This window comes from Somniosus microcephalus, chromosome 7 (genome assembly GCF_052327205.1).
Source record: "Somniosus microcephalus isolate GS21.2 chromosome 7, FLI_Smic_1.0, whole genome shotgun sequence".
Classification (NCBI taxonomy): domain Eukaryota; kingdom Metazoa; phylum Chordata; class Chondrichthyes; order Squaliformes; family Somniosidae; genus Somniosus; species Somniosus microcephalus.
In genome coordinates this window covers 69,846,162-69,863,767 of record NC_140993.1, presented here as the reverse complement: position 1 = coordinate 69,863,767, position 17,606 = coordinate 69,846,162, and the positions used below count along the sequence as shown (strand labels likewise).

The 17,606-nt window shown below is 45.8% G+C and overlaps 1 protein-coding gene across 5 annotated transcripts in view; it reads right to left on the bottom strand.

Moving 5' to 3' along the window:
* kif9 (kinesin family member 9) overlaps positions 1-17,606 on the bottom strand; it is a 191,976-nt gene that overhangs the window by 50,035 nt on the left and 124,335 nt on the right. For all 5 annotated transcript variants that reach the window (XM_085992553.1, XM_085992555.1, XM_085992556.1 and 2 more), the window contains one exon: positions 12,336-12,509. In XM_085992553.1, coding sequence (XP_085848679.1) covers positions 12,336-12,509 — 174 coding nt within the window. The remainder of the gene's footprint in view (positions 1-12,335; positions 12,510-17,606) is intronic.

Genomic DNA, 17,606 nt, shown 5'->3' with positions numbered 1-17,606 from the left:
GGAGATCGCGGGGGGGGGGGAGCCTCGGGAGATCGCGGGGGGGGGGCGAGCCTCGGGAGATCGCGGGGGGGGGAGAGGGGGGCGAGCCTCGGGAGATCGCGGGGGGGGAGGGGGGGGGCGAGCCTCGGGAGATCGCGGGGGGGGCGAGCCTCGGGCGATCGCGGGGGGGGGGAGGGGGGGGCGAGCCTTGTGAGATCGCGGGGGGGTGGCGAGCCTCGGGAGATCGCAGGGGGCGAGCCTCGGGAGATCGCGGGGGGGGGGCGAGCCTCGGGAGATCGCGGGGGGCGGGAGATCGCGGGGGGGGGGTAGTGAGCCTCGGGAGATCGCGGGGCGAGCCTCGGGGGGGGGAGCCTCCGGGGAGGGGGGGGCGGGAGGGCGAGCCTGGGGGGGGGGCGAGTTGAGTTGTGGCCAATAGATGCCGAGCAAAAATTTCGTTTAGGGCCTTAACATATAGACGCCATAATATTAGGATAGCGGAGTCATAGTCTACACAGTCTTCGCTATAGTCAAACACATGAGGAGATACATAATTGTCAAGTATCTCTAATTTATCAGGAACATTCTCACCACACACCCTGAGGAAGTTGCTGAAAGTACGATACCAGTGTTTCCATACCTTAACAGTTGTAGGTGAATTTGGGTCCAGGTCAAGACGGGCGGGTCTGAGTAGTTTGTCCATGATGGATTGATTTCTACACCGGAGTTCCCTTCTGCAGTTGAAGTCATAGCTGGCTATTCCCGAAATCACTCAGAGCGTGGAGTCGCTATCAAGTTGATTAAATTGACGTAATAAAACTCACTACGCATTTGGTTTGAGTATAAAGCAAGGCTTTAATCAACTTGTTTCGGAACATGGAGGTCTTCACTAGTTCCTGTCTTACAAAATGTCCCTGGGCAAGCTGGGCCCACGCCCGAGTATTTATACTCCTTGGACGGCGCCACCAGCTGGCCGTCCAGCGTTATTTCATGAGTAGTTTCTTTATGATGATGAGATTTATAACACCAAGCACTAGGGTTTATTTCTAGAGGTATAGAATTAAAAAGTAGGGAAGTTATGCTAATCCTGTATCGAACCTTGGTTAGACCACACTTAGAGTACTGCGTACAGTTCTGGTTGCCATATTATAAAAAGGATATAGAGGCACTGGCGAGAGTTCAGAGAAGATTTACAAGGATGATACCAGAAATGTGAGGGTATACATATCAGGAAGTGATGAATAGGCTGGGTCTCTATTCTCCTGAAAAAAGGCTGACCTAATAGAGGTCTTTAAAATTATGAAAGGTTTTGATCGAGTGGATAGAGAGCGAATGTTTCCACTTGTGGGGAAGAGCATAACTAGAGGCCATCAGTATAAGACAGTTACCAAGAAATCCAATAGGGAATTCAGAAGAAACTTCTTTACCCAAAGAGTGGTGAGAACGTGGAACTCGCTACCACAGGGAGTGGTTGAAGTGAAAAGTATAGATGCGTTTAAGGGGAGGCTGGACAAGCATACGAGGGAGAAGGGAATAGAGGGTTGATGTAAGAAAAAGGAGACTTACCATCAAATAACTTTAAAGTACGCTTTAAGTAACTTATAAACACACTATATACACAAGAGAGGTCTTTACCATGCCTCTGGTAGAAGCCTCTTACAATACTGAACAGACCAGTATTTATACCAGTCCAACAGGAAGTGACATATGACAGGAAGTGAGGTATGTACACAGTTCATAGTTCATAGTTCACAGGAAGTGATGACATAACTTCCCGGATGTTATCATTTTTATCACATTCTTCCCTCCTGCAGGATTAGGAGGCTGTGGTCTACCTTTTGGTCCGCAGCCGCCGAACAAGGAAGAGTCGCACCCGTTTGGATTCCCGTCGTAGAGAGTCGCTGGTCCGCTTACATGCGGTTGGCCATTGGTCAGAGTCTGTGTGGCCTGGATTGCCCTGTGAAGGGTCGGGGAGATCATGGCTTCGAGTACGAGCCCCAATAGGTTCAAAGTCGGACTGCCTCTGTTCAGAGGGAGGTGCCGAGCTGGTCTGTGGCGGATCAGTACTTTCATGCGCGGTACTGGGAGGGTCGCAACCTTGAGCACGGGGTTCTACCGGCACCAAGCTAGTTGGTGTCCGATCAGGATCCTGGAGAGGGGTACCCGATAGGTCCCAAGAGTTTCCTGGTGAAATGCCATCACCTGATGTCCCACTAGGTCCTGGTGGGCAGGGAGCCAGATCCCGTAATGATACGGTAGATTCTCGGCCGTCGGAATATCGTATGTTTGCATAGGTGGGGTTGGCATCGGTTAGTTCGACCTCGTCTACAAGAGGGTCATTTTTAGACGTCCGAACGTATCTTCGGAGTAATACAGGTCCAGGAGTAGTTAGCCATGACGGGAGTGATGTCCCATGAGATGAGCGACGCTGGAATCCAAAGAACCGCTCATGAGGTGTAGTATTTGTGGCTGTAGAAAGCAAGGACCGTATAGAGTGCAATGCATCCGGAAGCACTGTTTCCCATTGCTGGTCTGGTAGGCCCCGAGATCTTAAAGCGAGACGTACGGAATTCCAGATGATACCGTTATACCTCTCTACCTGCCCATTTCCGATGGGATGGTATGGTGTTGTTTTGCTTGTAGCAATTCCCCGTTCTGAGAGGTAGTCCTTGAGTTCCCTTGACATAAAGGATGGACCCCGATCTGAGTGAATATAAGCCGGCATGCCACAGAGAGAAAATACCTGCTCAAGGCAGCAGATTACTGTGGACGCCAGCATATTGGAGCAGGGGAAGGCAAACGGAAAACGTGAATATTCGTCGATCATGGTGAGCAAATATGTGTTCCGAGTTGAAGAGGGCACTGGGCCCTTAAAATCGATGCTAAGTCGTTGCATCGGTTGGGTTGCATGTATGAGTATACCATCTGAGGGGCGGAAGAACTGAGGTTTTAATTCCGCACAAAGCCGGCATTCTGAGCATATTTTCTTTACATCTCCAGTGGAAAAAGGGAGATTCCGTGATCGTACGAAATGTAGCATGCGCGTAACGCCAGGATGACACAAACCATTGTGGACATCCATGAGAGTGGAGGATGACATAGTGGAGCAGAATGCCCGTGTGAGGGTGTCCGGGGCCACATTCTCCTTGCCAGGCCGATAGAGAATGGTATAACCAAAAGAGGCCAGTTCCATCCTCCAAAGTTGTATTTTATTATTCTTAATTTTGGTTCGTTTTCGATTATCGAGCATGAAGGCGACTGATCGTTGGTCCGTGATCAATGTAAAGTGCTGGCGAGCTAGAAAATGGTTCCACTTCCGTACTGCCTCTATGATGGCTGTGGCTTCTTTCTCAACCGGAGGATAATGTAGCTCGGCACCTTGTAAGGTCCTGGACATAAATGCTACAGGACGACCTTCCTGATTCAGAGTAGCCGAGATCGCCACCTCCGAGGCATCACATTCAACCACGAAAGGGAGATTCTCATCAATGGAGTGAAGAGCCGCTTTCTCCAACTGTTTTTTGAGAAGGTTAAAGGCTGCAACAGCCGCTGTTCCCAGTGGAAATGATCTAGCATGCAGCAAGGGTTGGATTTCGTCCGAAAAATGAGGAATCCATTTAGCGTAGTATGCAAACAGACCGAGAGCCCGACGTAAAGAAGCCGGATTCTTAGGTGACGGGAGCTCTTGGAGCGGGCGAAGTCTTTCTGGGTCTGGCTTAATGATACCATTGCCTACGCAGTAGCCAAGGATGTTGATGGTCGGTTGCGACTCAACAGATTTGGATTCATTCAGGGTCAAATTACGGCGATGGAGGGCATCCCGAAATTTTTGGAGGTTGGAGTCGTGTTCCTGTTGATCGTGACCTGCAATGGTAATGTTATCAAGATAGGGAAAAGTGTCCCTTAGGTTTTCCTGCTTAACCAGGCCATCCATTGCCCGTTGAAAGACAGCCACTCCATTAGTAACCCCGAATGGGAGGCGACGAAATTGGTACAGCCGTCCATTAGCCTCAAAGGCTGTGTACTGCTTATCTGAGACCTTCAAGGGTAACTGATGATAGGCACTTTTTAAATCGTAAGTTGAGAACACTTTGTATTCGGCCAGTTTATTAACCATATCATCAATGCGTGGCAATGGGTAGGCGTCCAAGTCGGTATATTGATTGATGGTTTGCGAATAATCGATGCATAGTCGCTGTTTGTGAGGTTTTAGAGGGTTCTTGACAATGACGACTTGAGCCCGCCAGGGCGACGAACATGGTTCAATGATATCCTCTGCTAGAAGTCGAGAGATTTCAGCCGCAATAAAAGATTGGTCTTCCTGATTAAAGCGCCGCGATTTCGTTATTATCGGTTGGCATTGAGGCGGAATACTGGCAAATAATGAGGGTTCATCAAGTGAAGCTGCTGATAATGCACAAAATGGTAATTTAGATGGTATATTAGAAATAGTAAGTCCGGGTTTGGATCCACCAAACTCAATGGTGAGTTTCTTATGCTGTTTTTGGAAGTCCAGCCCTAAGAGGAGATCACTACATAAGTCTTTGAGCACCGAAAGTCGGGTGGAGGGATACATACGACCATGAAGTGTCATATCAACAACACAAAAGCCGGAGATTCTGGTATTAAGTGATGACTGGGCCATCGCAATTGCCTGGTCCGACGGGAAGACATGGAGTTTCAATTTCGCAACAATCTGTTCCTTAATGAAACTATCAGTACTTCCTGAGTCAATTAAGGCATCTAAGGTATGCCCTTTAATTGAAATTTTTGTGGCTGCCTGAGACAGGTTCTGTGGGCAAGCAGCTGTAATTGGTATCGTTGCACAGAGAGTGGCTAAAACTCTCGGTGTGCTTCTTCGGGGGAGAGCTCGAGAGGAAGCTTGATAGGTCCTAGCTGGAGCATCTTGATAGGCCCTAATTGGGGCAGTTCGGTAGGCCTTAGCTGGATTGGCCCTCGTAGAGGCCCTTGATAGGCAAACTTTAGCAAAGTGTCCTTTTTTCCCGCAATAACTGCAGATTGCATTGCGAGCAGGGCAGGTTTTCCTAGGGTGAAAAGCATCTCCACAAAAGAAGCATTCCTTCCTAGATTGCCAAGAGGCTGCTAAAGTGGGGTCGTCCTCCTCTTCTTCATCAGAATTATCAGAATTAGATTCCCCCATGATAGGGTTCACCTGAGACCGCTTGAATTGTCTGGTTGCAGCTACAGCAGCAGATCGAGATCTGGGCAGCTGATAGAGGTCTGCATTTCTCTTTGCCAAATCCAGTGAGCAAGCTAGGTCAAAAGCTTTTTGTAGCTCAAGTGTTTTACTTTCTAGTAGACGCTGGCGTATAAATGGAGAGGCAATCCCGCAGATGAAAGCATCACGAATCATTTCTTGGCGGTACAGCTCAGCTGAGGCTGCCTGAAAGTTACAATCTACGCTGAGCCTGCGAAGTTCTTGCAGGAATTCGTCAATTGATTCCCCTGGCCCTTGTCGGGCTGTGGCCAGTAGATGTCTAGCATAGACCTCATTTGGGGTCTTCGCATACAGTTTCTTAAGTGCCCGAATCACCTCTTCGTAACTATCCCAGTCATCAACATATTCGAACACTTTTGGGGTCACATAATTGACAAGTATCTTCAATTTAGCAGGAGCATCCACTTTACATTCATCCAGAAAATTCTCAAAAGTACGATACCAATGCTTCCATACCCTGCCAGCTGCTGGTGTATTCGGGTCCAAGTCCAGACGAATAGGTCTAAGGATTTTCTCCATGATGGGTGGTTCCCTGGATCCTTAACTTCCGAGTTTGTCTGAAGGTCTAGTATTTGTCAGTGTAAATACTAAGTTACTTAAATTGATGTAAGAAAAAGGAGACTTACCATCAAGTAACTTTAAAGTAAGCTTTAAGTAACTTATAAACACACTATATACACAAGAGAGGTCTTTACCATGCCTCTGGTAGAAGCCTCTTACAATACTGAACAGACCAGTATTTATACCAGTCCAACAGGAAGTGACATATGACAGGAAGTGAGGTATGTACACAGTTCATAGTTCATAGTTCATAGTTCACAGGAAGTGATGACATAACTTCCCGGATGTTATCATTTTTATCACAAGGGTTATGCTGTTAGATTTAGATGAGGAAAGACGGGAGGAACTCGAGTAGAGCATAAACGCCGACATGGACTGGTTGGGCTGAATGGCCTGTTTCTGCCTGTTTCTATGTGACCTATGCATTTTCCATCAGGGATTCCTGGGCAGTGACCAGAAACAGGAACCCTGACTGATTTTTCCCTTCCAAGCTCAGGAACACGGAGGCCAATTATAGCACCCCAACTACTGTCCAGGTCGAGATTCACAAACTCAGCACTGACAGCAGATGGAACCCAATTTTTATGTCTCAGTATGACACCAAGTGATGCATTTATCTACTGAGACATCAGGAGGGGAAGAGAGCTGCTGTTAGCATTGGTGAAGTGAAATGTGGAATATTGCTGAGGTGTGGTCACTGGATTTGAAAATAAAGACAATGGATAGGATTCATAGAAACATAGAAAAAAAGAAGATAGGAGCAGGAGTAGGCCATTCGGCCCCTCGAGCCTGCTCTGCCATTTAATGAAATCATAGCTGATCATCCAAATTCAGTACCCTGTCCCTGCTTTCTCCCCATATCCCTTTAGCCTTAAGAAATATATCTAACTCCTTCTTGAATATATTTAATGAATTGGCCTCAACTGCCTTCTGTGGATAAGGGGTAAGCCATTTAGGACTGAGATGAGGAGGAATTTCTTCACCCAGAGAGTGGTGACCCTGTGGAATTCTCTACCACAGAAGGCAGTTGAGGCCAACTTATTAAATATATTCAAGAAGGAGTTAAATATATTTCTTAAGGCTAAAGGGATCAATGGACACGGGGAGAAAGCAGGGACAGGGTAATGAATTTGGATGATCAGCCATTATCTCATTAAATGGCGGAACAGGCTTGAGGGGCGGAATGGCCTACTCCTGCTCCTATCTTCTATGTTTCTATGTTGTAGAGAATTCCACAGGTTCACCACTCTCTGGGTGAAGAAATTCCTCCTCATCTCCGTCCTAAATGGCTTACCCCTTATCCTTAGACTGTGACCCCTGGTTCTGGACTCCCCCGCCATCGGGAATATCCTTCCTGCATCTAGTCTGTCTAGTCCTGTTAGAATTTTATAAGTTTCAATGAGTTCCCCTCTCATTCTTCTAAACTCCAGTGAATATAAGCCCAATTGACCCAATCTCTCCTCATACGTCATTCCTGCCATCCCAGGTATCAGTCTGGTGAATCTTCGCTGCACTGCCTCCATGGCAAGAACATCCTTCCTCAGATAAGGCGACCAAAACTGCACACAATACTCAAGGGTGTGGTCTCACTAAGGCCCTGTACAACTGCAGCAAGACATCCTTGCTCCTGTACTCGAATCCTCTCGCTATGAAGGCCAACATACCATTTGCCTTCTTAACCGCCTGCTGCACCTGCATGCTTACCTTCAGCGACTGGTGCACAAGGACACCCAGGTCTTGTTGCACTTCCCCTTCTCCCAATCTATTGCCGTTCAGATAATAATCTGCCTTCCTGTTTTTGCCACCAAAGTGGATAACCTCGCATTTATCCACATTATACTGCATCTGCCCAATCACCCAACCTGTCCAAATCATGCTGGAGTTTCTCTGTATCCTCCTCACAGCACACACGCCCACCCAGCTTTGTGTCGTTTGCAAACTTGGAGATATTACATCTAGTTCCCTCGTCTAGATCATTAATATATATTGTGAATAGCTGGGGTCCTAGCACCGATCCCTGCCACTCGGAAAAAGATTTGTTTATTCCAACTCTTTGCTTCCTGTCTGCCAACCAGTTGTCTATCCAAGTCAGTACCTTACCCCCAATCCCATACGCTTTAACTTTGTACGCTAATCTCTTATGCGGGACCTTATCGAAAGCCTTCTGAAAGTCCAAATACACCACATCCACTGGTTCTCCCTTATCTATTCTACCAGTTACATCCTCAAAAAATTCCAGTAGATTAGTCAAGCACGATTTACCTTTTGTAAATCCATGTTGACTTTGTCCGATCCTGTCACTGTTATCCAAGTGCTCTGCTATTACATCTTTTATAATGGACTCTAGCATTTTCCCCACTACCGATGTCAGGCTTATAATTCCCGGTTTTCTCTCTACCACCTTTTTTAAATAGTGGGGTTACATTAGCTACCCTCCAGTCCATGGGAACTGTGCCAGAATCTATAGAATTTTGGAAGATGACCAGCAATGTATCTACTATTTCTAGGGCCACTTCCTTAAGTACCCTAGGAGGTAGATTATCAGGCCCTGGGGATTTATCGGCCTTCAGTCCCGTCAATTTCCCTAACACCAATTCCCTACAAATACTGATTTCATTCAGTTCCTCCCTCTCATTAGAACTTATGTTCCCCGACATCTCTGGGAGGTTTTTTGTGTCGTCCTTTGTGAAGACAGAACCAAAGTATGTATTTAATTGGTCAGCCATTTCTTTGTTCCCCATTATAAATTCCCCTGATTCTGACTGCAAGGGACCTACACTTGACTTCACCAATCTTTTTCTCTTCACATATCTATAGAAGCTTTTACAGTCAGTTTTTATGTTCCGTGCAAGCTTACTCTCATACTCTATTTGCCCCCTCTTAATTAATCCTTTTGTCCTTCTTTGCTGAATCCTAAAATGCTCCCAATCCTCAGGTTTGCTGCTTTTTCTGGCCAATTTATATGTCCTCTCCTTGGATCTTATGCTAACCCTAATTTCCCTTGTTAGCCATGGTTGCGCTACCTTTTTTGTTTTCTTTTTATGCCAGACAGGGATGAACAAATTCTGTAGTTCATCCATGCGATCTTTAAATGTTTGCCATTGCCTAGCCACCGTCAACCCTTTGAGTAACGTTCCCCAATCCATCCTAGCCAACTCGCGCCTCATACCATCGTAGTTTCCTTTATTTAAATTCAGGACCCTAGTCTCTGAGTCAACTACTTCACTCTCCATCTTAATGAAGAATTCTATCATATTATGATCGCTGCTCCCCAAGGGGCCTCGCACAACAAGATTGCTAATCAATCCTTTCTCATTACATAATACCCAGTCTAAGATGGCCTGATCTCTAGTTGGTTCCTCGATATATTGGTCCAGGAAACCATCCCGTGTATATACTCTAGGAAGCACTGAAATGGTGTAGCTGTCATGTATGGCATCATAAATACATTTATGGAGAATTTTGGTTAATAGTTCCAGTGAAATCGTCAACATGCTACATGGAAACATAGGTACAGGAGCATGCCATTCAAGTCTGTTCCGCTATTCAATTAGATCATGGCTGATCTGTATCTCAACTCCACTTACCCGCCTTAGCTACATATCTCTTGATACCCTTATTCAACAAGAATCTGTCAAATCTCAGTCTTGAAAATTTCAATTTACCGAGCACCACAGCCATTTGGGGAGAGTTCCAGATTGCCACTATTCTTTGTGTAAAAAAAGTGCCTCCTGATTCCCTCCCAAATGGCTTAATTTTAAAATTGTGCCCTCTTGGGTTCTGGTTTCCCCCACCAGAGGAAATTGTTTCTCTGTATCTACCCTATCGAATCCCATTATCATTTTAAACATCTCAATTAGATCACCCCTCAACCAGCTAAATGCAACAGAATACAAGCCAAGTTTATGCAACCTGTCCTCATAATGTAACCCTTTAAACCCTGGTAGCATTCTGGTGAATCTGTGCTGCACCCCCTTCAAGGCCAATATTTCCTTCCTGAGGATTGGCATCCAAAACTGAATGCATTCTGTTTGAATGTGTTGACCAAGGGAAACTTTTATGAAATCATTAAAAGTATCAATACACATAGGGACCAGAGCAATTTGCCCTTCCAGGTTTTAAAGAAAAAATTAACTTGCATTCATATAGTGTCTTTCACATCCTCAAGACATACCAAAGTGCTTCACAGCTCATGAGGTACGTTTGAAGTGTAGTCAATGTTGAAATGTAGGGAAAAGCGTCAGTCAATTTGCTCAGAGCAAGGTCCCAGAAACAGCAATAAGATAAATGACCAGATAATTTGTTTTAGTGATGATGATTGTGAGATAAATATTGGCCAGGACACTGAGGAGAACTCCCATGCACTTCTTTGAACAGTGCCAAGGGATCTTTTACCTGAGAGGGCAGATGGTGCCTCGCTTTAACGTTTCATCTCAAAAAAAAATTAAACTATAACCAATGAAAGTAAAGTCAATGTCAGAGAAAGGACATGGAGTTTGAAGTGGAGGTAGGATGTGATCAGGTATCTAAATGTGAAAAGATTAATGTGGAGAAGTATTTTCTGCAAAATCTTGAGGGCACAAACTGTTTCAAACTGAGAAAGCACAAGATAAACTGAGCAAATTAAAAAATTCTTTACACTTAATCATTGATCAACTGCCCACATTCTTTTTGGGGAGGCAGGAGAAGCACCCCTCCTCTGGTTCCACAAAAATTTAAGACAAAAAGTTTTGTGGCCGCCTTTTTTGAATGAACTCCGGCGGTCAGGTTGTTCCAGATCTGGTACAACTAGACGGAACTTGCACGGCACAAGTTCTGCCCATTTGTACCTAAATTTTCTAACCGGAATAGGGCTCCGATTTGCACAGTGAAGCAGCCTCACACATGTTTCAAATAGGCAGGTTGCTCGCCCAATTAGAAGCCCGCCTGAATATGGCATCAATAAGGCGACTGAGGTGTGAAGGACTAAGCTATAAAACCTATTCAGAAAAATACACTATCTTATGAAAGAATTCTGGCCTTATTAAAAGATGACAAGCTGGGTTTGGAAATTTAGAAACCTAACGATGAAATAGCTGTGAAAGAATTCTGGCTATTGAGATAAGACAGTTGTTGACCCTGAATAAATAACCTTATTGAAACAGAAGGTGCATGGCTCCGACAGGCTGACTTTTGGGAACAAAAACAATGGTTCACCCTGGATAAGGTGTTTTAATTTAAACTTCGTAAAGATGACATAAAATAAGGAACACCTGCCCTTCACACCATTTTATATGGTTAACCCAGAACACCTGAAGAAAGACAAGATTCTGGAATATTACAAGCTGATATAGCAGTAAAGAATTGCAGAGGTCGGAAGAAAGATGAATAGGGATAATTAACTTGCATCAGCAGAAAACTTTAACGGAAATACCACTGAAAAAGGGTATAAATATTGAACTCTCAAATGGGATATCAGAGTCGCTTTAATCGGGCAAAGCGATTCTCGGCTAGAGGCGGCTCTGTGGTCTCCCACTCTTTGTACCTTGGGGATCAAAGGTATTTGATATTGATGGATATCCTGTATAGAAAACTTTAAGAACTGTAATACTGTAGCTAAGTTAAGATTTAATAGTAAGATTCTCTGTTAAAAAGATCGTATTTTTTCTCTTTTTAGAACTGTTAACGTTGTGATTGACTGATTCACCAACTGTAAATTGCATGTCGGTTCTTTAATAAATCTCTATATATTTTTAGAATTGTCTCACATAAGTCTTCTGAATCAAGAACTCGCAAACTCAATCTCTGTACACTCTTTGGTGAAGAGTTACATAATTCTGAAGGAGTTCTCCGGACCCTAATAATATCCGGGACGTTACAGTCTAGCTAAACTTATTAAAAGCGCTATCTGGAGGACAGTAACATTCTCGGGTTGTTCCTTTCCTTTAGGGAGAGATAGCCAGGACCTTTAGACCCAGTAAAGCATCTTTAGGATTCGGCTACCTTAAACTTTAGTTGAAAGTGAACGTCTGAGAAATACGCCTGATCCAGGATAGCCCCAAAGGGGCTAGGACGAATAAATATCCATTCAGCGGTGCCCCCACCCCTAACGATTTTTGACTCCTGGCCGGCTGTTCTTTAGTCACAAAACGCACAGCTGTGCGTTAAATGTCTGCCCTCACTGTTTTCCTCAGGCCATTACCATTATTGCTGATACAATGGTCTTCCCTTCTGGAATCACTTCCTATCCCAAAAGGCACCACAACAATCCTTGAAAGGACAGAACAAAACTTAAGAATAGAAAAGGCCATTGGGCCTAATAAGCTTTCTACCTTTTCTTAATAGATCTCTTACCTTTTCATCATATCCCTCAATTACCTTTTCTTTCCAAAGATACATTTTGAATGCATTTATATTGACCTCACCAGACCACCACTAACTACTGTTCCCCTTCCAAAACCAATCCAATCAGTGACAAACATCACTACAAGAGGAGAGTTATACTGTAAGTTCTACTGATCTCTGAGCCCTTGACTTCTGCTTCCCACATGCAAGTCTTCCCTGAAACGTCTCTGCTTACCTGGGCCTAGCCTCTTCCAATTTGATAGCCGATTCTGACCGCACAGATGCAGCACTCAGTACCTCTTGGTCTCTCTGTGCTGGATCTTTTGGAGGAACAAGAACATGTTCTTTCACCTGGAAAACCAATTCTGCATCTTTTCCAGAGATGGAAGCTCGTTCCTTCTTGGTAATGCTAGTGTGAACAGAAAATAAACATAAATTTAACTGGAAACAGGCACTCTCACTAAACATTCAGATTTAATCTAGACAGTTCAGATTTAAAGACAGTTATCCAGAATCCCGCCTACTAGCAGATCGGAAATGTAAAAATAACTCTACAGCAAAGTAATATCACTGACAGGTACTGACCCATAGGGTTCTGCTTGCCCAATCACTGACAGGTACTGACCCATAGGGTTTTTTTAAAATTCATTGATGGGATGTGGGCGTCACTGGCTGGCTAGGCCTGCATTTAGTGCCCATCCCTAATTGCCCTTGAGAAGATGGTGGTGAGCCGCCTTCTTGAACCGCTGCAGTCCATATGATGTAGGTACACCCACAATGCTGTTAGGAAGGGAGTTCCAGGATTTTGGCCCAGCGACAGTGAAGGAGCGGCGATACAGGTCCAAGTCAGGATGGTGTGTGGCTTGGAGGGGAACTTGTAGGTGGTGATGTTCCCATGCGTCTGCTGCCCTTGTCCTTCTAAGTGGTAGAGGTCGCGGGTTTGGAAGGTGCTGTTGAAGGAGCTTTGGCGAGTTGCTGCAGTGCATCTTGTAGATGGTACACACTGCAGCCACAGTGCGCCAGTGGTGGAGGGAGTGAATGTTGAAGGTGGATGGAGTGCCAATCAAGCGGGCTGCTTTATCCTGAATGGTGTCGAGCTTCTTGAGTGTTGTTGGAGCTGCACTCATCCAGGCAAGTGGAGAATATTCCATCATACTCCTGACTTGTGCCTTGTAGATGGTGGAAAGGCTTTGGGGAGTCAGGAGGTGAGACACTCGCCGCAGAATTCCCAGCCTCTGGCCTGCTCTTGTAGCCACAGTATTTATATGGCTGGTCCAGTTCAGTTTCTGATCAATGGATCAGAATGTTGATAGTGGGGGATTCAGCGATGGTAATGCCATTGAATGTCAAGGGGAGATGGTTAGAGTCTCGCTTGTTGGAGATGGTCATTGCCTGGCACTTGTGTGGTGCAAATGTTACTTGCTACTTGTCAGCCCAAGTCTGAATGTTGTCCAGGTCTTGCTGCATATGGACACTGACTACGTCAGTATCTGACGAGTCTCGAATGGTGCTGAACAGTGTGCAATCATCAGCGAACATCCCCACTTCTGACCTTATGATGGAGGGAAGGTTATTGATGAAACAGCTGAAGATGGTTGGGCCTAGGACACTGCCCTGAGGAACTCCTGCAGTGATGTCATGTGATTGGGATGAATGACCTCCAACAACCACAGCCAACTTCCTTTGTGCTAGGTATGATTCCAACCAATGGAGAGTTTTCCCCTTGATTCCCATTGACTTCAGTTTTGCTAGGGCTCCTTGATGCCACACTCGATCAAATGCTGCCTTGATGTCAAGGGCAGTCACTCTCACCTCACCAGTTCAGCTCTTTTGTCCATGTTTGGACCAAGGCTGTAATGAGGTCAGGAGCTGAGTGGCCCTGGCGGAACCCAAACTGGGCATCAGTTAGCAGGTTATTGCTGAGTAAGTGCCGCTTGATAGCACTGTCGACGACGCCTTCCATCAGTTTGCTGATGATTGAGAGTAGACTGATGGGACGGTAATTGGCCGGGTCGGACTTGTCCTGCTTTTTGTAGACAGGACATACTTGGGCAATTTTCCACATTGCCGGGTAGATGCCAGTGTTGTAGCTGTACTGGAACAGCTTGGCTAGGGGCGCAGCTAGTTCTGGAGCACAAGTCTTCAGTACTATTACCGGAATGTTGTCAGGGCCCATAGCCTTTGCAGTATCCAGTGTCTTCAGCCGTTTCTTGACATCACGTGGAGTGAATTGAATGGGCTGAAGACTGGCATCTGTGATGCTGGGGACCTCAGGAGGAGGCCGAGATGGATCATCCACTCGGCACTTCTGGCTGAAGATAGTTGCAAATGCTTCAGCCTTGTCTTTTGCACTCACGTGCTGGGCTCCACCATCATTGAGGATGGGGATATTTTTGGAGCCTCCTCCTCCTGTTAACTGTTTAATTGTCCACCACCACTCACGACAGGATGTGGCAGGACTGCAGAGCTTTGATTTGATCCGATGGTTGTGAGATTGCTTAGCTCTGTCTATCGCATGTTGCTTCCGTTGTTTGGCATGCAAGTAGTCCTGTGTTGTAGCCTCTACCAGTTCTTCCAGTCCCATGAGAAACAGGTATTGACCCATAAGGTTTTGCCTGTCTCATCACTGACCCATAGGGTTCTGTCTGTCCCATAGAGAAAAACAGCATTTTGCTGTCTGTCTCACCGTTGACATGCATTAAATGTCGTGAAGTTGCTGTATTTGTGCGGTAGATACTAAATGAACTCGCCACAGAAAGTTAAGTCTTGTCATTACAAGCATAAGTACCCTTTTAATGACACGATCATTGTTAATTTCTGTGAATCAACCTCTCTGGCACTTAAAATTAACTATAACAAGTGTGGTGGCAGCAGAGAAATTAATAGTATGAAAATAGATAAAGAGGAGATACTTGAAAGTTTGGCAGTGTTCAAAGTAGAAAAGTCACCCAGTCTGGATGGGATGCTTTTAAGGTTGTTGAGGGAAGTAAGGGTGGCAATAATGGAGACTCTGGCCACAATCTTCTAATTCTCCTAGGCCAGTTTGGGTTCCGCCAGGACCACTTGGCTCCAGACCTCATTACAGCCTTGGTCCAAACATGGACAAAGGAGCTGAATTTAAGAGGTGAGGTGAGAGTGACTACCCTTGACATCAAGACAGCATTTGACCGAGTGTGGCATCATGCAGCCCTAGTAAAACTGAAGTCAATGGGAATCTGGGGGAAAACGCTCCACTGGCTGGAGTCATACGAGCACAAAGGAAGATGGTTGTGGTGGTTGGAGGTCAATCATCATAGCCCCAGGACATCGCTGCAGGAGTTCCTCAGGACAGTGTCCTAGGCCCAACCATCTTCAGCTGCTTCATCAATGACCTTCCCTCCAACATAAGGTCAGAAATGGGGATGTTTGCTGATGACTGCACAGTGTTCAGTGCCATTCAAAACTCCTCAGCTAATGAAGCAGTCTATGCCCGCATGCAACAAGACCTGGACGACATTCAGGCTTGGGCTGATAAGTGGCAGGTAACATTCGCACCACACAAGTGCCAGGCAATGACTCTCTCCAACAAGTGAGAGTCTAATCACCGCCCATTGACATTCAACGGCATTACCATCGCTGAATCCCCCACTATTAACATTCTGGGGGTCACCATGGACCAGAAACTTAATTGGACCAGCCACATAAATATTGTGGCATCAAGAGCAGGTCAGAGGCTGAGTATTCTGTGGCAAGTGTCTCACCTCCTGGCTCCCCAAAGCCTTTCCATCATCTACAAGGCACAAGTAAGGAGTGTGATGGAATACTCTCCACTTGCCTGGATGAGTGCAGCTCTAACAACACTCAAGAAGCTCAACACCATCCAGGACAAAGCAGCCCGCTTGACTGACATTCCATCAACCACCTTAAACATTCACTGTCTCCACCACCGGCGTACTGTGGCTGCAGTGTGTACCATCTACAAGATGCACTGCAGCAATTCGCCAAGGATTCTTCGGCAGCACCTCCCAAACCCGCGACCTCTACCACCTAGAAGGACAAGGGCAGCAGGCGCATGGAAAAACCACCACCTCCTAGTTCCTCTCCAAGTCACACACCATCCTGACTTGGAAGTATATCGCCATTCCTTCATCATTGCTGGGTCAGTATCCTGGAACTCCCTCCCTAACAGCACTGTGGGAGTACCTTCACCACATGGACTGCAGCGGTTCAAGGCGGCAGCTCACCACCAGCTTCTCAAGGGCAACTAGGGATGGGCAATAAATGCTTGGTATTAGGAACACTGTTGTTTTTGATAAATATTAATGGCCTGGACTTGGATATACAGGAAATAATTTCAAAGTTTGCAGATGACACAAAATTCTGAAACGTAATAAACATTGGGTAGTAACAGACATAGACTGGTGAAATGGGCAGACACATGGCAGATGACATTTAATGCAGAAAAGTGTGAAGTGATACATTTTGGTAGGACGAATGAGGAAAGGCAATATAAACTAAATGCTACAATTTTAAAAAGAGTGCAGGAACAGAGAGGCCTGTGGGTGTACATACACAAATCTTTGAAGGTGGCAGGACAAGTTGAGAAGGTTGTTAAAAATGAAGAAGGGATCTTTATCTTTATAAACAAAGCCATAGAGTAGAAAGCAAGGAAGTTCTGCTAAACCTTTATAAATCACTGGTTAGGCCTCAGTTGGAGTAGTGTGGCCAATTCTGGGCATCACATTTTAGGAATGATGCCAAGGCCTTAGAGAGCATGCAGAGGAGATTCACTGGAATGGTACCAGGGATGGGGGACCTCAGTTATGTGAAAGAAAGAAAGACAGACTTGCATTTATATAGCGTCATTCACGACCACCAGATGTCCCAAAGTGCTTTACAGCCAATGAAGTACTTTTGAAGTGTAGTCACTGTTGTAACATAGGAAATGCGGCAGCCAAGTTGCGCACAGCAAGCTTCCACAAACAGCAATGTGATAATGACCAGATAATCTGTTTTAGTGATGTTGATTGGCCAGGACATCGGGGATAGCTCCCCTGCTCTTCTTCGAAATAGTGCCATGGGATCTTTTACGTACACCTGAAAGAGCAGACGGGGCCTTGGTGTGGGAAGCAGGGGTTTTGCTTCATGGGGCACTGGCACCAGTACTGTGGAAAGAAGGAGCTGTTCCGTTGGGACGGGCTCCACTTAAACTGGACTGGAACCAGTGTCCTGGCGAATTGAATAACAAGGGCAGTGGACAGGGCTTTAAACTAATGACGGGGGGCGGTGCGGTGGGATGATTCAGGAAAGAGTAAATTTAAAAGCAGCAAAAGAAATGTCAAGTCTTCAGAGCAGAGCAGAGTTCTGGGTAAAAATAAGCAGAGTGGGTCAGGAAGGGACAGAGAGAGTAACAAAGGTAATGGCCCAGAACTTGGTGTCGGGGGCTTGCCGCGCGTGCAAGCCCCCGATGTGCGCTCACCCTGCGCGCTGACATCTGAAACCTGGCCCGCAGTGGATTTCCTGTCAG